The sequence below is a fragment of the Perca fluviatilis genome, chromosome 7 (genome assembly GCF_010015445.1).
Source record: "Perca fluviatilis chromosome 7, GENO_Pfluv_1.0, whole genome shotgun sequence".
NCBI classification, from domain to species: Eukaryota; Metazoa; Chordata; class Actinopteri; order Perciformes; family Percidae; genus Perca; species Perca fluviatilis.
Window position 1 is genome coordinate 18,826,822 of NC_053118.1, and position 20,284 is coordinate 18,847,105.

Sequence of the window (20,284 nt, forward strand, 5' to 3'; positions counted from 1 at the left end):
GAAAAGAACAAATGGGTGTTTTGGCACACGTTGAGTGTTGCTGTGGATAAATGAGCCTGAAGTTATTTCTGCATGTGCCTGTGAGTTTCTAAAGGCTTTCATTACACTTGTTTTCTCATACACAGTGAAGATGGTTGAGATTTGAGTGCTTGGTATTAATGTTATTTGGTCAGGATTCTGGAGTCCTCGGTTTGCAGCATCGGTGCAGATATGATAAGGATGCCATCTGGAGAGACCGCTGACTCCAAAGCCATGGTGTCCACTCCCTTTGGAATTCGGTAGCGGCGGTTAAACTGCCGTGTTGTAACCCCTGGACCATCCTTCTAACAACACATTAAGAAACGTTTTGAGGATAAGACAAATCTATTTTGCAAACAAACCGCAAAATACATAAATGTTCCTTCCAGAATACCAACCTTTTTTTCTTCATGCTTTCCTTGCACTTCCACAAAGTCTCCTATTACTTTGACCATTAGGTCTTCTGGGTTGAAGTGCTTTACATCAACTTGAACTGTAAAACCACTGTTGTCACAGTTAACCTACCAACAGGAGTGGAAATACTGTGTATTATTATTATATAGAAATAAAATCTTTCTAATCACCACCATGTACTAAATAGATATCCTTAATGATATTTGAGTGTAAAAGTTCATTCTTCACCTTGGAAACAGTAGTCTGACAGAACATTTCTACTTGTTTTTTAGCTTTCAGCTGCAAATCGGGGTTTTCAGCTGTTGAAAATGACTGTCAGGTGTCAATTTTATTTGTATAGCACCTTTCATTACACCTAAACCCAAAGTGCTTTACATTAAAAACGGCATACACACTAAAACAAATACGCAAGACAATCAACAAAAACCAACAATACATACAAGTGCGACCATATAAATTCATACATACTCACACACACACACACACACACACACACACACACACACACACACACACACACCCTGTAATTAAACAAATGTCTGAGAAAATAAAGGTTTTGAGTTTGCTTTTGAATGCAGACACAGTTGTGATGGACCACAGGTCATCAGGCAGATGCATTTAAAAAAAGCTAGGCCCTGGAGTCAATATACATGTGTTAATATACTGTACATATATTTCCATTTCAAGTTACTATTGTAAAAGGTTATTTGGTATCACTGTGTTTTAATTGTGTTTCCATGCAGTTCTATTGAGCCAGTATATTAACTTCTTAACATAAGTGACTATGACCTACCTCTGCGGAGCTGGTATTATCAGTCTCTGGCATCAGTAATTTCGGAGACCAATTATATTGTCCATAAGTCCCATTGAGCCGAGGAATAAGAGGTGGTAAAACCTTCTCCCATGGGATACCACCATCTGGCAGATTGGGTGGCAGGATGAAGTCCATTTCTAATCAGTAGGGGGAAAAAATTAAAAAAAGAGAGTTGACTTGAGAGCAGTTGAGGCTACAAGGCATACAACACTGACCACAACCTACCTCTTCTTATATTCCCTGTCTAAATGAGTGTGCGGGAAAGGACAGCCCCTGTTTAACTGCTTGTGGTGAGTCCTAAAGCAGTACTGTGAGTACCGATGATGCACTGGTGCAGTAGTGCGCCGGGCTGTCTGACTCCAAGCTCCTTGCCCTCTGGATTCTTGACGTGACTGACTGTGTGTCCGTGTGTGTTTTATACTGGAGTTGCGTAATTAGTTGGGAATTCATAGTGGGGCACCTTGCCTCTGTTATGTTCTGGATGCGTACCCTTGGGTGTTCAGGCAGGACCATTTTGGATAAGAGTGTATTGTTTTGGGAGTGACGCAGCTGTTGTGAGCTTATTGGCAATGGATGTGTTTATTAGCTATTAGCCTACCAATGTTGTAGCCTGCAGTTTATTCCTAGGGTTAATGGCACCGATACAAACTGTTTTCTTATAAGACCTCTTACGAAATATATGCTTAAGGTCGGTTGTCAAGGAAGGTCTATCCAAAAATAAGTTCAAAAGAGATGTTGTTAACCCTCGTGAGCTGATGCCAGACAGACAGTGACAGCAGGAACGTCCCTAACACATGCCAGAGCATGTGCTTCCCCCCCATCACTCACTCTCACAGAGGTGGAACACACTATTCAGATCATTTACTTAAGGAAAAGCAACACCTCAATGTAAAAAAATACTCTATTATAAGTCAAAGTCCTGCATTCAATAATTAAGGTTTATCAGCTATATGTATTTGGAAGTATCAAAGGTAAAACATATAATAAAATACAATGCAGAAAATGTGGTCCTGTCCTTAAATTGAACTACTTTATATATTACTAGTTAGTTTAATCTATAACAATACATCATATTGTATGTTTTATTTATAAATATGGCTTATGTATACAATCTTTATCAGCAAAGATAGTAGCTGTCAAATAATTTAGTTAAGTAAAAAGTACAATATTTACCTCTGAAGTGTAGTGGAAGTGCCTTAAAATTGTACTTGAGTAAATGTTACTTTCCATCTCTTGACTCAGCATACACACATAAAACATAACACACAATGTCCGTAAAAGGATTCTTTAATTTACTCCCTGTAAATCAGTTTTATTAGGGACTCCCTACATCATAAAAGCATGGTTCATGCTGATGCTTTTGACTTGTTCTTGGCACACGCTAGTAAGGGTCAGCCGCTTATACGCTGGGCACATGTTCTCCCTGTTAGTAATGTAGAACCTGTCACTTAAGCTTTGACTGGAGTGACTAAAAATGGCACTGATTATGTTATGACTCATATAGGATGATAGGGAAGTGGGGACATTTGGAGGGATTAAGTTATTGGGTTTCACAACAGGCGCCAGTGATCGCCCAGACTTTAGGAGCCTTCTGTAACAATGCAAAATATTAGGAGTATATATGGAGAAAATAGCTCATCGACTTGCCATTGGAAATACAGCGCATGGAGTGAAAACACTGTAACTTGGAGGCAGTATGAACTTATTTTTAATTTGTCATTCATACACATGTAAAACTTGTTTTGGGTGCACAATCACACACAAACATCAAACTTCACAATAAGTCAAGAAAAAAAAAAAAGCATGTTGATCTATTAATCATCAAAGTCCTGAACGTCATTATTAGATACTGTCATGACAGTTAACATTGTCTGCTATACAAAATTAGCCTACTCTAAAAAAAAAAAAAGAACTCAAAGAACTTTCTCAAATGCCTTGGCAAGCATAAAAAACATTTTTCAAATCCTACAGCATTTCTCTTTTGAAGACACAAGGGATTACTGTTAATGTGATTCAGCCGTTGAATTTAGCTCCAAAGACCAGACAAATCACCAGAATTGTTCACTGTAGTTAAAGAAGGAACATTCTTTGGTCCATTATAGTGGATCATTAGTTCTGTCATTGACAAAGACACATTTATCAAGGAATGCCCAGTGGAATGGTAAATGAGAGGTAATCTCCCACCTCCCCCCATTCTGCTCTGAAGTGCTGGAATATGGTTATCCAGGTAGTGAGTACCGTTACCCACAGCAGCAACCCCAGTGCTGACCGCTTTACATCTAGATGAGAAACACACAAGTGACAAATACTTTGCATTAAACAATCAACACATGGGTATATCATATCATGCTCGAGCTTTGCCTAAAGCTCTTTTAAAAAAAATGAAGTGTTTGATAGTGTTTCATAAAGTACACATTTTAAACCAAATGTGTGAATAGTGGCTCACATTTATGTGGGGAAATATTGTTTTTCAAACAGAAAATACTAACCACAAGGACATATACTGTCTGTTAATGTCAGCTAGCCCAAAATGTGTGATGAGTATTTTGTCCTAATGTATGTAAATGTAATCATTGTCTAGCACTGCTTAGAAAGCATTTAATCAACTCTTCACCTAGAAAAGCTGTTTTAAGGAAACTTGAAGAACCCAGTAGTTTGACCATGATGGAACGATAATGTCCACATATTCTTGTTAAGTGTGTGTAAACAGAATGTAGAACATATTCTTTGAGGTTTTACTGGATGTCTTGACTGGATTAAAAATGTAATGAGTGAATGAACTCAGTCCTAACAAGTGTTGAGCCACAGTATAACTAGAGGGGGAAACTAGATGTGAACATTAAACATACAGCTTCTAAATACATATTTTTTGTTAAACTATGCCAATTATGTAAAATGTCTGGTATTGAAGTAGCAGTTCTGACACTTACACGTTTTTATTTGGAGCTGTTCGCTGTACACTGGCTTTACAAAGGCCTCCTTGAAAAACCAAACAACATTGACCAGCCACAGGAACGGTAGAAACGCAAAGCCACCTGAGAAAAAAAAAAACATCATCAATGACAAGTCTACTGAATTCATATTTAGGCACATCTACTCAAGTTGCCCATGCTTTGCTTTACAAAAGGCATCCAGTCACTTTTAAAATGACCGGATGCATCTCACTGGTGAGAGGGAGGATAGGTTAATATAAATGTATAATTTATGGAGGCAAGTGTTAACACTACTTGCATGTTACCAGCATTTACAAACCAAAGGGGAGGAGGTTTGATTGACTATAACGATGTTTGTATCGGTACGTGTCCTGTCCATTTGTAAGTACTCTTACCTAAATAATATTTTCGGCATAGGCTCAGTTTCTCCTCGTTGGGCAGTCGTTCCAGGTTCATCGTGAATTTGGTGGATCCTGCTACAGAAAGAAAAACAAGTTATAGGGCAGAACCAGCAACTTAAAAACATGAAACTTTTGTGACAAAGGTGATGCTGGTTATGTCTCCGTTTGAAACGCAATCGACTACTAGCCAAGGCATGACTAAAGCAAAGTCATTTTAATTAAATTGTATAAAATTCAAGCAATAAACAGCCTGCTAGCGCCTAGTTTGGATTGTCAGATGACTCGAAATTGACCTCAGGCTAACGTTAGCATTTCGTTAGCTTAGCAATGTAACATTAGGTTGTTCCGACTGCTACAAACAGCTGTAGCAGTAACTTACATCGGTCTGCAGATTCTGGGCGAAGTCGTTTGATATTATTTCGGGACAAGAATACTGTATATTAATGTGGTACTTTACCTGATATTTACAAGGCCAACAAAGTCAGATAATCTGATCGTCGAAAATGAGCTAGCTAGCTAGTTAGCTAAATACAAATCAAACACTTCCTCCTTCTCCTTCTTCTTCTTCTTCTTCTTCTTCGTCTTTTTTTTTTTTTTAAGGCAAGCACCCGCTAACCTGCACTGCATACCGCCACCTACTTTACTGGAGTGTGGGACATGCGTCACATGATTTTGCTTCACGTGTTTATATAAGCGGTTTAAAGAATATTGATGAATGGATCATGGGCCTGCCTGGTTAATAAAGTTGTCCTTCCTCCCATTTTCTGCCCCTATCCATATATTTAGCTATAACAATCCTTTAATACTCACCTCCCGTCCAATCAAATTGTTGTGTAGGTCTGTCTCTTTTCACATATTTTACATTCAGTGTGACAAAATATTTTTAATATTTTAATTAGCTTTTTTGTTGAACGCTCTGAAAGGGTATGAGTTTAGAGTTTTGTGTCACATGCTGTTCCCACTCAGTTGTTTGCTTACAGAAGACCTCACACTTGACTGACTCGTTTGAATAGCCTACTAGACAAAAAATGCTCATCAAATCTGAAATAAGGACATTTAAGAGGTCTGAAGCCAAGACCCAGTACTTTTTTGAAAAATAAAATAAAAATAAATCAATATAATCATGCTCATAATCAACAGAGTATTTCTGCCAACAGCAAAATTATTACTGAAAAAGAGATTTTTCTTTCTATTTGTTGTAGTATAGACCTACTCGGTTTCGGCAAATTTATTCTGCAAAAAAGTTCACGCTCCATGAGCGTGAACTTAACATAAAGAAATAAACACTATAAAAGTGAATTATTTTTCATTGATGAAGATTTCTGCTTCTTCCTGTTTTTCATAAGCTTCTTCTGGTGACAATGCAGATGCATACTGCCATCTACTGTATTTGCAATGTTAGAGCCAGGGAACTAATCATCAGAGCAGACTAACAAACTGTAACTATTTTTCTTTATTTTCTGCCTCTGCATTCCCCCTACCATATACTGAGAAGTCTTGCGACTTGTACCTCATTAATATTTCTGTTCTTTAATAAAATATTTTAACAGCATTTGCAGCCTTGGAATTTTAATGTAGGCTGGAAACACCTAGCTATGCTGTAAAAATGATCAGTGAGTTAGGTTTAGTTGTGATCAGCGGATGCGATAACTTAAGTTGGACTCATCTATCTAGCGAAGTGGCATATTCTGACATGCAATATGTACACATTTCTGATTGGAGATGTCACGTAGCCTACAATCACCACCAGAGGTCGACCCACTTTCACCTACCGTTGAAGCCTCACCGAAAAAAACTCACCTTCCCTTGTAGCATTGCGGCTCCCCCTCCCATCTCGCGCCTTCCCTCTTGTCTCTCCTCGAACTGCTAGCCGTCGGTGTGTGTTGTTGTTGAAGCAATGATGGCGGCAGCGGGATGCGGATCAGCAACCGCGGCTGCCGTAGGAGGCCAAGGTGGAACCGCTACGGCCAGAGGTCGTTTCCCCGGTCGGCCTTGGTCGTCACGCAGTCGTTTGCGCTCCGAGAAGCGATGGCAACTCGGACGATCAAGCTCAGAAGCTGATGATGTGACTGACGGAGGGCCAAGGCCCGCAAACCAGGTTCTATCGTTAAACGAAGACCAGTCTCACTTGCGCTTACTTGGGATAGAGGCGAGCCACCAGACCCTTGGCCAGGCTGGATACAGCTCTAGTGGGAGTGAAGAGGTGAGGTCCCAAACCGACCCAGGAGTTAGTATTCTTTATTTCATCTTCTCATATTTTGTGTGAGTGTTAAATGTGCAAGTATGAGTGCTGTCCACAGCAGTGTGACAGGTTAGTACCATGGTGAAATGTCAACATCCCTTCGCTAGGCTAACGTTAGCTTCAAGCTTGGTAAGCTAACATTGCATGCTAATTTGTGTTAGCATAGTGCAGCTTCCCATGACATTTAATGAACAGCCGCAACACAAAATACCACTTAAGCAGAGAAGTTACATTAGCACTGTTCTCTCAGTTGCTCTCATGTAGTTTTAAATAATAAAGCGTGAAATCGTGAGTAGAATATATTTTTAAAAGCCAGTGAGTGAGTGGGCCAATTTGTAAACAGGAATCGCAATTATTTCATCTATGGCCCGCTCGTTATCAGGCCAGAGTAGCAGCTAGCTAATAGTAGCGAACACAAAGAACGGGACGGCTAGCGCCTCTGCCTCCTGCACAGCGGTTAGCAGCTAGCGGCTAACTGTTCTGTTTTCATACGCTGTCCAGATGCGGGCACAGTTACCTGCTTAACTAGCTAGTTTATATAAGGTAGAACACACCATTTTTTCTAGGACCATACTTCTCCGCCTGAGGTAACTGTGATATAAAAACTCAGATAACTAACGTTAAGTTTTCATTTTGGCTATCTTTTCTGCAGACAGAAGTGAGTTTAAATGCTTTCGAGAGGAGGGGATGGCTAACTGCTAGCTAATGTTACCAAACAGGACATGTTTAAATGGTGGTGGAGAAGTGTGCCAAAGCCACTTACACCCTTGTTGTTAGAACTGACCGCTCCTTACGATTAATACATGCAATGTTTATCGTTAATGTATAATCCTGATTCGTAAGAGTGGAGCTGTTTGTAGGCTTTCAGGTCACAGCTGCAAGCATGAGGGAGATGTACAGTACTTGGAGGGAATCGTTATTACAGACCTAGCTACCTTTCCCTGCAGTTTTTTGTAGGGAGTTTAGGAGTTTTACCTAACTGCTCAAGTGTGAGTCATACAAATGTTATAAAGTTCTGATCTTGCATGAGGTGGTAAATAATCTAGATTACACGTAACTGCGTAATTAAAAAGTCCAGGAAGAGTCTTTCCCCAAAAAAAAAAACAGTATACACTTTTGGTTGTTACTAAGGCAGGCTCTATTCATGGTTTATGTATTACAACACGGATGAGATGAATGAAAAAAGTTGTTTTGAATGTGGAAAAATGTGTCTATCATTGATGTTATTGCTGTAACTTCTTAACCAAGTAACACAGTTTTTTATTATTTGACATAGCTGTTGGTCCAATATGCTAAGATAGATAAATTGTTATGTTAGATGTATTGATAAACTCATCATTATGCTCGACATGAATCCATTCTTCATAATGAGCTTTCAGAGCTATTATCAGTGTTCCTCCATCTACGGTGCAGTGGATACTGGATACAATTAATGCCATGCTCTGGAATTCTAAATTAATTGTTTTTTGCTGATGGTTCGGCAACCTCCAGCAGAGTGGTGTTACTTTGACTCAAGTGTTAATGATCTGTTTTTACTTTTCAAGGGAGACGACTTCAGAGGATTTGAAGCTGAGAGAAACGGCTCGAAAGGACCCGTGTGGTCACGACAAAACCCTTCCAAAGGTAAAGAAAAATATATTACTGCACCACATGAAGTATTTGTTGTAATTTATAAACAACACATACGTTTGGATTAAGCATGCAACACAATATGAAAAAGGGTTGTTTTCTATTCCCAGTTTTGCATTCACTGATAGAGCCATGAATTTTTAAAATATTTAAAATGTTTTTGATTTGTAGGTGATGCTGTCAACACAAAATCTAAACGACAAAGTGAGAAGCTACCGCTTAAAACGCTAGCAGTGGAGGCAGATATTACCTCACCTGACCCTGTAAAAGATGTAAAATCTTTGGAGGAAACACACAGCTTATCTCCTGAAGCAGAGCCTGCAAAGGATTGCCGGAAAATTTCGAAAGGAAAAACCACCATGGATCGGCAGTCCACTAAAAGCGGAGCCTCATCAGCAGCACCAAGGATTACTATAAAGTTGGTGGCCAAAAAGAAAATGAAAACCGTAAAGGAGTCTCATAAAAAATCTGCAAAGAAGTTAAAGATAAAAGGAATCCAGGATCAGCCCAAAGCCAAGGACATTCAGGGCGACCAGATTTCAAGTGCTCATGTCAAATTAAAAACTGAACCGCATGAGGATAAATATGGCACAGAAGATAAGGGAGGGGGGACTGTACCTGCAAGAAGGCGTGGTAGATCTGCTTCAAAGACAACCGAGCCTGTCTGCCAGACAAGCGCCAAAGTTGTGGTTGATGACCAAAAATCAAAAGAGAGAAAATCATCCGATCTATTTGAGACTGTAAAGGAGAGTGGGACTGTAGAGCCCAAAACGAATGCAAAGAAATTAAAGCATAAGGAAATTGTGACAGAGCAAGGTTCTGAAGTTAATCAACAAGTCACTCGTAGGAGCAATAGAGTCACTAACCCACTCACTAAAAAAGTCTCAGACAGTGCAGCTGAACCAGAAAGTCTGAGTAAAAGTGATCCCATTATGGTGGAGTCAAAGCCAGAAGTTTCTCAAACAGTGAAGAGCAAACCCTCAGCGAGAAGTGGCAGACGAAGGCAAAGCAAGAGGCTGAAAAAGGATGCTACAGTGCCAGAAAACCATGGTCCATCAGCGAAAGAGACCGATCATATAGCTGTACAATCCGATGACAGTTTGGCTTTGAAAAATGAGGAAATGCGGGTCCCGAGTTTAAAGTTGTTGAAAGTCAGAAACCCAAAATATGATGCACAGGCCAGTGGGAAAAACTCAACTCGAAAGAAAAAACTTAGAAAAAAGTTTGTCTGGACTTTAACTTTAGTGAAGGAAGAAAGTCAGACAAAGGGGGCTGAAAACACTGTCAAAGTAACAGAGAAGACTGTGAGTAAGGTGGATCAGTCCACTTTTTGTGACACCAGTGTCAACAAGAGTTTGAAGGCGATGGATAAAAAATCCAAACTGGAAAACTCAGCCCCCCAAGAGAGTAAAAGCTTGGACAATAATGAGAAGTGTTCCCAAAACAAGGCTGACGTGTCAATTGAGGAAAAGTCCACTTTACAGGTGGACGTTGAAGTGGAACACGTGAATGAAACACCTCCACAAGAAATGACTAAAACGGATTGCGGGAAAGTTCCACCTCTGCAGATCAAAAAGGTCTCCTCTCCTGGGAAACATAAAAGCTCAAAGCCATCCTTTTTAATTCAGCAAGTTAGCCCGGTGTCTGAAAAGAAAGAGGATGTTCTGAAAGATCTAAGTGAAGTTAATGAGGATAAATCATCATGTCTGGATACTCAAGTCACACCAACGAGGAGATTAAGGAGGAGGACACCAAGCTGTGATTTACCACAAACAAAGTCTGTCAGTCATAAGCCAGTGACCACTCAGAAACGGAGGCTTAGAGCAAGTCCACAGGATGAAGAAACGCCGCAGGTGCATGTTGAAGACACTTTTCAGGCATCAACTGAAGATTCAAGCTCACATGGTCTTCCTAAAAACTCCTTTCAGGATTTGGCTGAGGATCCCTCACAGGTGACCAGTTTAAACTCCACTCAAGTTCCTGATGAGGTTTCCTCAAAGATTGCGGATGATCCCTTACCAGTGCCAGTTGAAGATTCTCCACAGCAGGTGGAGACTGAGGTAGAACCGCACATCAATGAGGCCAAACCAGTGCCTGTGCCTTCCAAACCTAGAAGATGTAGAAATAATAAACTAGGGAAAAAGAGGTCTGTTCAAAGGAAGAAGGTGGTTGTCTCTCCTGAAACTGCTGTCAGCACAGAGTTGGCTACAGTTGAAGCTACTATCACAGAGTCTGTGCTCAAGGAGGATACACAGTCTTTAGTAACAGAAGTCAGTCAGTCAGAAACAATAGATTGCACCCAGCCTGAGGCAAAACAGGACACTGTGTCAGTGGAAGAAGTGCAGATACAGCCATCGGTAAAAGAGGAAACCGACATTCAGTTGATAGATAGTCAACCATTTTTGGTGGAAGAAAGTCAAGCAAGTGACCCAAAAACACCGCGCCGACAAAAGAAATCTCTCAGAAAAGTAAAAAAGAGGCGTAAAAGTTTGATTGGGCAGCGTCAGAAACACAGGCACAGGAGCACAGATGGAAAATTTGCTCCACTTAAATTATCTGAAAGTCAAGAAATTGTTGAGAGGGAGAGTGACATTTCCACCCCATTGGCAATTATAACACCAACCCCAAGCTCCAAACTTATTGGAGTACATAAAAAGTACAAAAAGAGACCTTCAGGCCTTCATTTTATTGGTTCTAAAAGGCCAAAACCCCATTCTAAAATAATTTCTAAGCTCATGGAAATGGGGGTTGGCAATGATAGTTTAAAGCAGGAAGAAACAGACACATTAGTCGATGGTGGACAAGCAAATGTTGTAGATGCCCAGCCTGGTAAATCAAAGTTTGTTAAAAACATCAAGCACTTCATTATGCCTGTTGTAAGTGCCAGATCCTCACGTGTGATCAAGACCCCACAAAGGTTTATGGATGACGCTGGAATGTCGGTCTTGCCTCGAAGAAACTCACCAAAGAAGGGTTTACAATTAGGCTTGCCAATGCGCCCGGGGAAGAGGCGAGATGATGGGACAGGCAGAGCAATATCCCCAATCCTGCCGGTTGATGAGGAAGACATATTGAGCGAAGCTCAATTGGATGTCGATCTGTTTTCAGCTCAGGACCTAGATGACGACATTGATATTGCTGACAGCCTATTTTCTGAGATAAATAGTGGCAAAATTGAAAAGAAGAAGTCTCTAAAGAACTCTACTTTCAAGTGGCATGTGCCAGAAGAGTCGAGCGAGGAAGTGTACACACTGGACAAAACTTCAGAGGACAAATGTGAGGATCTGTTTTTATCTGCACCAGTTGATAAGCCCACAGAAGTATCTACTGACGTCCTGGATGCCCAGAAAAAGAAAAGTTCCCCTAAGTTTAATAAACAAGCGGCTCACCTTAAGATTTATCAAAGGCTAAAGAAGTCGCACACGGGACTTCCTAAGAGCAAAAACGCAACCGAGACAGAGAGTGTGAGTAAACCTCTTCAGCCTCCTGTTGATTTAGCAGAAGGACTCGATGATGAGGCCATGAGCATCAGCCTTAGGCAACGGAGTACAAATGCAGGAAAAAACAAATCCAAGCTCAAGATAGAAGACCTTGATTCTCCTGGAGTGGTGAGAAAAGTTTCTGTGTGTGTTAGGACTATGAACTTCAAGTCCCTTGCATTTCAGCATGGGAAAGAGGAGGATTTAACAGGGAAAGACACTGCCCAACAGCATTCAGGTAAGCAAAATTTTTTAAAAAGAGTATTAAATTACAAACGCACCTTTGCTTTATTACTTATAATGGACCAATGTTATGGTCATATATTACTTTTATCTCTACAGGAGAGCTGCATTCAGAACAGAACTCAGGCGCAGGTGAAGGCAATTATCCTGGATCTGTGGAGAAGGGAGCTACACAAAGAGCGCGCCTCACTGGTGCAAATAAAAGAATGTTCAATCTCCTCAGGAAAGCCAAGGTCCAGCTCATTAAGATTGACCAGCAGAAACAGCTTAAGTCATCTGGGGTAAGGTCATGATCACCACAAGTACATGATCTCTGTCATTGTACACTTTAATTGTTCACTATTAGATACAGTCTGAGTCTATGTAATAGGACCTGTCATAAGTGAGGACAACCTCTAAGTGTTTTGAATGATTCAGGGGTAGTATTCTGAGGCTTGTATTGATGCCTTGTTTTTGCCTGTTAACCCTGTAGCTGTTGTCTGGCCCGAGTGGTGCCAGATCTCGAGATGTGACCTCTAAGAGACAAAGGAGGAAGCAGAGGGTTAAGCTTGATGCTGATGTTCCAGTCAAGACAGAGCCACCTCAAGGACAAGTAAGTGTACAAATCAATAGGCCCGGGGTTGAAATCAACCCAACTGCAAATCTTGATTCTGTCTCTGGTTTTATCGGTTTGTTGTTGTTAATTAACCTTCTGCCATAGTTGCAAACTTAGCATGAGAAAACATGCTCTGTTCAAGTTTACTTTACTGAAATGTATAACCAATGATTCTGAATTTGAAAATAATTTAGCCCGTCACTTGAATGTCCATTTGTATAGCCTGGGGATGTATTACAATGCATTTTGAAAGAAAAGAAAATTACGGAGTCCTCTGTCAATTCCAGCCTCTTTACATCAGTCCCTCTATCTTGATTGGATTTTTATATTTTCCTTTTTCTAGCCGCAGCTCATATCCCCCCTGTGCCAGGAGTTCCGTAGAGCAGGGGGTCCACGTATCAAGCACGTGTGTCGTGCTGCATCCGTTGTGCTGGGGCAGCCTCGAGCCTTGGTACCGGATGACATTCCCAGACTTAGCGCCTTGCCTTTGCATGAAAGAACTGGCATTTCCCCTACAGCTATCCCTAAAGGTAGGTGTCAACTGATGGGGAGACTTATCTGGATTACCGTATTTTCCGCACTATAAGGCGCACTTAAAAGCCTTTTAATTTTCTCAAAAACGACAGTGCGCCTTATAATCCGGAGCGCCTTATATATGGATCAACCTCTCAAGGATCACTGCCCCGTTGACGGGACACTGTGTCGCTGTAACCTCGATAAAACTTCCACTCATTCGCATTTTTATAACTTTAAAGCATTAAATCTTCAAAATATACAGCCATCGAAAACAAATTGAAAGCTTAGCCTCTAATGATTAATTTAAGCCCACATACAAAGCATAAGATGATTTATAGCAGTTACACAACTGTTACAAAGTAACAGAAAATAAAACAATTCAGCTGGAATCTGCGCAGGTGTCGAGAGTGCATCCATACCTGTTTTTGTTGTCCTCTCAGCAACAAAGTGGTATTTTGCCCAAAACTTGATTTTCATAAATCCACAAGAGTCCAAGGAAATGTAATATCCAAGCTTTATATTCCAAAACGATCTGTTTGCCTCACAATGTTGAAGTTTCTGGCCGAATGACAACGGAAAAACGCGAAACAGTTTTCCATTCCCGCACTTGTTATCGCCGCTAGCTTCTCTGCCCAGCTTGCTACATGATCGATGTGGGCGTCATCGTATTCCCTAGCTTCTAAGCTTTCGATTGGTAGCTCACATTAGCCAATCGTTCAGGTTTGCCTCTGATATGGCCAATGGAAGCGGACAAGCCGATGACAACATGTCAGGACCACGTTGAGACGATGGACATTTTCTCAGACCACTTAGATTTAAATGCTTTAAGACCCGTCTATCTTTTTAGCCAGTGAGCAGACAATTCCATTGATATGCAATATGGGCATAACATTCATTAACATTAACAACGTTACCATGGGAGTGAACGGAGTTGTCAGAACGCTTCATAAAGTTTGACTTTATCTGACTGTTTTGTTGACATTCCCTTTAGCACAGCTCCATCTAGTGGATGTATAACGCAACCCCAGTCAAACGTTTGACTGCAGTATCTTCTATTCTATGCACCTTATAATCCGGTGCGCCCTATATATGAAAAAAGTTCTAAAATAGGCCGTTCATTGAAGGTGCGCCTTATAATCCGGTGCGCCTTATAGTGCGGAAAATACGGTAGTTTCATTACATGCTCAAAAACTTCTCAAGACTTTAATGTGATGACTTGATGGCAGCAGCAGTAGGACTAACAGTAGACATGGCGACATTGCTAGTTACAGCTTCTCAGTCCTGGCAGAGGACGGAGTAGTAGACACATTTGATTTCTTTTAGCAGGCGGATGCTTTGAAACAGAATAATGTATGCATCAGTGTAATATATGAATCGTTACACCTCTACCCCACAATCAATATAGCCCTATTTCATTGATGATTCGTTTAAAACTGTTATATTTAAAGTTGGCTAATTACTAAAACCTTCTTCCCATTAGGGCTGTCCCAAACGATTATTTTTTAAACGATTAATCTAGCGATTTATTTTTTGATTAATGTAACGATTAATATTTTGATTAATCTAACGATAAATATTTCGATTAATCTAACGATAACGATTGCTCAATTATTAACAATTTACACAACACAAATTTCAATAAGGTTCAAATCCCTATTTATTAAAATTGTTTAACACTGCACTGTTCAAGTAAAATTAATTTTTAGTGCAACCTGAAGTCAGATGTAGGCTATCAATCCAACCGCAAAATAAAGTCACTTTCAGGAGGAATACCAAAATCAAAACTTAAAGTAAAAAGAGCAAGTGCAAAAAGAGTAGCCTGTATTTGCTTTTTTTTAACAGTAGGTAAAATAATGAATAAGCTCTTGTTTAACATCCACGCTCTTTTCCCTTTAATTTAACTTTAATTATTTGTATCTAAAGGCTGGTTAAGCACTGTAGGGAGGAGAAGTTGGACAATTTTTTTTTTTGTCTCGTTCCAGTGATTGGCACATGTGGGTGATGGCGTTGGATATGCGTTAGCATGTTAGATGTATTTCCACTCGCATACCCAACAACTCCTGAACAATGCCGACACACAGTCCTCGTCTTATCCACCACTCTCTCGCCTGTAGCCTACTACTGGCACTGACCCGAAGACCAAAGTTTTCGAGGCGGGGACGGCATAAGACGAGAGGGCATGACACGGGACGCTCTGGGCTGCAGCCGTACAGTCTCGAAGTTTTCCCAAACTTGCGATCTTAAAGAGGCCGGCGGGTCCTCTAACTCTTGTGGGTCGCCACCACTCGCCATACTCGTCTTTTCGTGCTGCTATCTCTGACTCACTCACTAGACCGTCGACCTGACAAAAAACTGCATGTAGGCGGAGGAGCTCGGCTAGCTTCAGAGCTAAGGCGGGGCTACAGATTAGGTGTCCCTAGAACCCGCGTATCTAACAGTAGTTCCGCATTACATTAATTAATTTGCACGCAAGTTTCATTTATTTATTTTATTTAATTTGCATCGACGCAAATTATTTGTGTCTACGCATTTACGTAATCGATGACGTCGACGAATCGTCCCAGCCCTACTTCCCATAAATCTGCCATTCAAGAGATTTGGTGTATCATTAGTCATTGTGATTCTATTTGCTTGTGTTTACACAGAAATAGATTTTTAATAGGCAATATATTAGCTACTGAGTGTGAGTCAATGTCCAAACCAAAATTAGTGCCACCAAATGATCTGCAACCGCATCCTGAAAGGTGAATGATTAACTTAAGTTACTAATGGGTGAATGTCTATTGTTGCAGATATTGGGTCTCCCTCTGAATCAGACAGCCCTGGGCTGTCAGATCCAAAGGTCACCAAGGTCAAGAAGCCTTCGAATTTTGTGAAAAAGAAAGGACTCGGGCCGTTTGGGTATCGCTCTCGGAGATGTGGAATATGCAAAGGCTGCAACCACGAGGATGATTGTGGCAAGTGCATGAACTGCCTCGACAAACCCAAGTTTGGTGGTCCCAATACCAAACGGCAGTGTTGTGTGTAAGTTGACCTCTACTTCATTTTTAGTTATAGTGGAGCTTATCAGTGTTTCAAAATCATGAGGAATGTGTTGGTGTGTTTTACCACAAGGTATAAGAGATGTGATCAAATTGAAGAGAGAAAAGCACGCAGACTAAGTGGAAGAACCGCACCCAAAGGTAATTTTTAATTTGAGCGTGCCAGCTTCAAGTTGCTGTAATACTTCGATAGCATTCAGCACGTCGGCTTCATGCTGCCTCTTTTTTTTAAAGGTGCCTCTAAGCGACGGCGATCCTCTCTCAGCGGGGGTCATTCAAGTAACGACGAAGGGAACGAGGGTGCTGCGGAATCACCATCTGGTCTCCAGGGTGATGGTCAGAGTCCGTCAGTAAGGAAGCAGCCAAAGCGTGTCGTGAAACCCCGAGTCTACTTTGACCTGGTGGACTATGACTCTGATCTTGATGACAAAGCTGTCTCAAGCTCTGCCTCCCCAGCCAGGAGAAGGGGTGCTGGATCCCGTTTCAGTCAAGGTAAATTAACATTCATAAACCAGATGACATAGATGCTTCATTCTAGAGCTGATTATTCGATTAGTTGTCAACAATGAAATTAATATCCAACTATTTTGATAATGGATTAATCAGTTTGAGTCTATTATTTGATGGAAAAAGTAAACATCCTCTTATTCCAGCTTCCTAAATGTGAGGATTATTTAGTTTATTCACCCCTCTATGACCGTAAACTGAATATCTTTGAGTTGTGGACAAAACAAGACACTGATCGGTATTTTCTGGCATTTTATAGACCAAACCACAAACCAATTAATTGACAATGAAAATATCGTTACTTGCAGCTCTTCCTAATTCATAATCTAGTTTAGTATTTTTATTCTTAACACCACATTAAGTATTTGCTTACATATCATGTTGAGCTGTAAACAAACTGCAAACGCATTTCTTTAAACTTAATTTTTTTTTTGTTGGATTTTTTTTAAGCCTTATGATGTGCCTTTTATATTTTGTTTTTTCCTGCCCTCTAAAGACTTTGTGTCTCTGGATGGATTCCTTGGAGACATTTCAGATGAAGAAGTCAGGCATCGAAAGTCCAGTTCACACCGTGTTCCACAAGTTCGACGTAAACCTGAGAAGGTGAGTAATTCTGAATTTGATCAGTGCTAACGCCATGGTTGGAATACACAACTTGCAGTTGTGGCAGTTTTGTTTCGTGTTTGATTTGCTCTGTCACACAATAAGTGTCAACACTGGAGCTGCAAAGATCAGTTAGCAACTATTAAATTAAGCTCAATGGTGTTTTTTGCCCCCAACTGCTCCTTCTAGGCAGTGCTGCGACCGCTGCCTTCAAGGCACCTAACCCTAACCCTAACCTTAACCCTAACCCTAACCATAACCAGTGCCTCCCAACTGTGCCTTCCAGGCAGCGCTGCCTGGAAGGCACAGTTGGGGGCAAAAAACACCGATAAACTTAAATTAATCCTCAACTATTTTGATAATCAATTAATTGGTTTGAATAATTATGACATTGTCACAATCCTTTGACGCCAACCTGCCAAATTTCGTCTCTGAGAACACCCCAAATTTAGTTTGTATACTGCCAGCTTTTGGCATAGGATAGTCTTGCATTGCCAGACCTTTCTCCACAGCGCTGCGGAGAAGGGTCTGGCTAGTCCACATAGCATTCCGGGATGGCTCTGGTTTATTGGCATTTCTGTAAACCAATCACAATCGTCTTGGGCAACTCTTAAGTACCGGACGCAATAGCGGTGCCTCTGCAAAATAGCCTCAGGAAGGAACTTACCTTGGTGGAACATGTGCTCGTTCAAAAGTTATTTTAGTTGTGCAAAAGCAAACTCAGTCAGCCCGTCCTCAACTAAGGTGTGTAATACTCTGGTGCCTTGCACATAATTTTAATCTAATTTACAACATTAAGGAAGTGGAAGAAAGAATCAGTAGTCTTTTAAGTAACACACATTTAGCAAAGCAGTCTTCACTGCAAACCCCCAAATGACTGCAATCAAAATAATGTGAATGAACATAAACACGGCAATTGCACTGCAGTTATCACCTACTCAGTAATGAGACAAAGCAATAAAGACGTTACCTGCATGTAAATCTAGATCTATAAGTACATCATAGCCCACTGTTGCTCTATATTGCAACGTGGATAAAAACAGGAAATCTAATTCAAACGTAATACATGGCCATTAGAATGCGTAGTGAAAAGCAAGTATATTAGGGTTTTAAGTGTGTCCATTCCTGCCCACATTCATGTTATGGTTGTCTCTCAGGGTCTTTCATCTCAGGGTCCATGCGAGCAGACTCCCCCCAGTGTCCTGGCTGCCCTGGCCCATGGGTTTGAGCAGAGAGAAGCTGAGTCTTCTAAACCTACTCACAAAATCAGAGTTGACTTCAAGGTATGTAACGTTTTACAGTACATCACACACATATCGTAAAATAAACACACTTTTTGAAGGACCAGTGTGTAGGATTTAGGGGGATCTATTGGCAGAAGTGGAATACAATAATTATAATTATGTTTTCATTAGCGTATCACCTGCAACTAAGTTGTTGTGTTTTCATTAGCTTAGAATGAGCCCTTCATATCGACATAGGGAGCGGGTCCTCTTCCACGGAGCCTGCCATGTTGCATCGCCATGTTTCTACAGTAGCCCAGAACGGACAAACCAAACACTTGCTGTCGATAGGGCCTTTTTCATTTTTGAAGGCCACAGTAGGTTCTACTACATGCTTGGCAAGGGAGGGGTAAAGTAAGGGGTATTCAGTTGGTTGCAATCTGCAACCTCACCACCAGATGCCACTTGATCCTCCACACGGCTCCTTTAAATGATGATGTGCAGTGGTTACAGCCACAGCATTTCTGGTTGCTACAGCTATGTGATGTACGATGACATATACATACTTTTTTTGTCTTCAAACATTCATTCCAAAGTAAGTGTATTCATCGTTTTTCAACACAAAGTCACACATGTAGTAAATTAAGCCATTGTAATTCATTAGTTTACATAACATTATTATTGGAGGCCACTAGAGGTCAGTGTTTATTTGTTAATTATGTGTTTCAACTGATGTCACCCCTCTGAAACAACAATATATATTTGTCAGCAGACATAGTAAAATGCTGGTAACTACTGTGCGCAGACTTTTCTCAGCTGTTAATCGTGTTGTGTACACAATGTGTTTATTTTCAGGAGGACTGTGCTTTGGACAACGTCTGGAATATGGGTGGGTTAAGTATATTGACCTCTGCATCCCTCATGCCACCCTATGTCTGCTTCCTTTGTGCCAGTAAAGGGCAACACGAGGTAACTACTTTTTGCTCTTTTTTTAATAGAAATGGTTGCTCTGTTTCTTTGCCCTTCTTTAAATTGTGTTCAGCTTGTGACTGACAAGATTCTTACAGTTGTGTTACAGTAAAACAAGACACCAAATAATGCAGATGAAAAAACATGAATCTCATATCAGGAGGCCTATATAATTTGAGGGCAATTTTGAAATTCAGATTTCTTTTTTGTGAATTTCTTTTTGCAGATGCTGTATTGCCAAGTATGCTGTGAGCCCTTCCACCAGTTTTGCCTTGAACCAGAGGACCGCCCTTCTGAAGAGAACAAGGAAAACTGGTGCTGTCGTCGCTGCAAGTTTTGTCATGTGTGCGGCAGGAAAAATAAGCACTCAAAGGTTCGGCCGGCTATTTTGACTTGTTTTGTTATATTTTACTTACTACTCAGTATTATTGTCGTTCAGTCAGTAAGCATTACATTTTTCCTGTCTCCCTCAGCCGTTGTTGGAGTGTGAACGATGTCAGAACTGTTATCATACTTCCTGTCTGGGTCCCAACTATCCAAAGCAAAACAAGAAGAGGAAAGCTTGGGTATGTTTCTTAGTAAACATAAAGTCATGTATGTTTACTATAAGCATGCTGAGGTTGGAATACATTGATTGTTTTCATTACATGCTGGTTT

The 20,284-nt window shown here is 40.7% G+C and overlaps 3 protein-coding genes across 5 annotated transcripts in view; 1 reads left to right on the top strand and 2 right to left on the bottom strand.

Moving 5' to 3' along the window:
* Positions 1-73: 73 nt before the first annotated feature.
* On the bottom strand, positions 74-1,670 carry hspb6 (heat shock protein, alpha-crystallin-related, b6). Its single transcript, XM_039806720.1, has 4 exons — positions 1,472-1,670; positions 1,226-1,383; positions 417-539; positions 74-323 (listed from the first exon to the last, which is right to left on the bottom strand). The coding sequence occupies exons 2-4, from the start codon at positions 1,379-1,381 to the stop codon at positions 162-164; spliced, it is 441 nt and encodes a 146-aa protein (XP_039662654.1). The 5' UTR covers positions 1,382-1,383; positions 1,472-1,670; the 3' UTR covers positions 74-161.
* A 1,366-nt stretch (positions 1,671-3,036) lies between these two features.
* Positions 3,037-5,189, bottom strand: psenen (presenilin enhancer, gamma-secretase subunit). 2 transcript variants are annotated; one of them, XM_039806721.1, is made up of 4 exons: positions 5,038-5,189; positions 4,575-4,655; positions 4,177-4,281; positions 3,037-3,525 (listed from the first exon to the last, which is right to left on the bottom strand). In XM_039806721.1, the coding sequence occupies exons 2-4, from the start codon at positions 4,633-4,635 to the stop codon at positions 3,386-3,388; spliced, it is 306 nt and encodes a 101-aa protein (XP_039662655.1). In that variant the 5' UTR covers positions 4,636-4,655; positions 5,038-5,189; the 3' UTR covers positions 3,037-3,385. The 2 variants fall into 2 exon arrangements, with proteins under 2 accessions (XP_039662655.1, XP_039662656.1); XM_039806722.1 differs by having other exon boundaries at positions 4,575-4,652; positions 5,038-5,166.
* A 1,234-nt stretch (positions 5,190-6,423) lies between these two features.
* Positions 6,424-20,284, top strand: part of kmt2bb (lysine (K)-specific methyltransferase 2Bb) — a 28,714-nt gene continuing 14,853 nt past the window's right edge. The window contains exons 1-14 of one of the 2 annotated variants that reach the window (XM_039805421.1): positions 6,424-6,807; positions 8,367-8,445; positions 8,623-12,168; positions 12,273-12,454; positions 12,646-12,765; positions 13,112-13,298; positions 16,077-16,308; positions 16,399-16,466; positions 16,560-16,817; positions 17,329-17,435; positions 18,593-18,718; positions 19,514-19,627; positions 19,854-20,000; positions 20,101-20,193. In XM_039805421.1, the coding sequence (XP_039661355.1) occupies positions 6,478-6,807; positions 8,367-8,445; positions 8,623-12,168; positions 12,273-12,454; positions 12,646-12,765; positions 13,112-13,298; positions 16,077-16,308; positions 16,399-16,466; positions 16,560-16,817; positions 17,329-17,435; positions 18,593-18,718; positions 19,514-19,627; positions 19,854-20,000; positions 20,101-20,193 (5,589 nt within the window). In that variant the 5' untranslated portion in view covers positions 6,424-6,477. The remainder of the gene's footprint in view (positions 6,808-8,366; positions 8,446-8,622; positions 12,169-12,272; positions 12,455-12,645; positions 12,766-13,111; positions 13,299-16,076; positions 16,309-16,398; positions 16,467-16,559; positions 16,818-17,328; positions 17,436-18,592; positions 18,719-19,513; positions 19,628-19,853; positions 20,001-20,100; positions 20,194-20,284) is intronic. The other variant, XM_039805423.1, reaches the window with a different exon arrangement.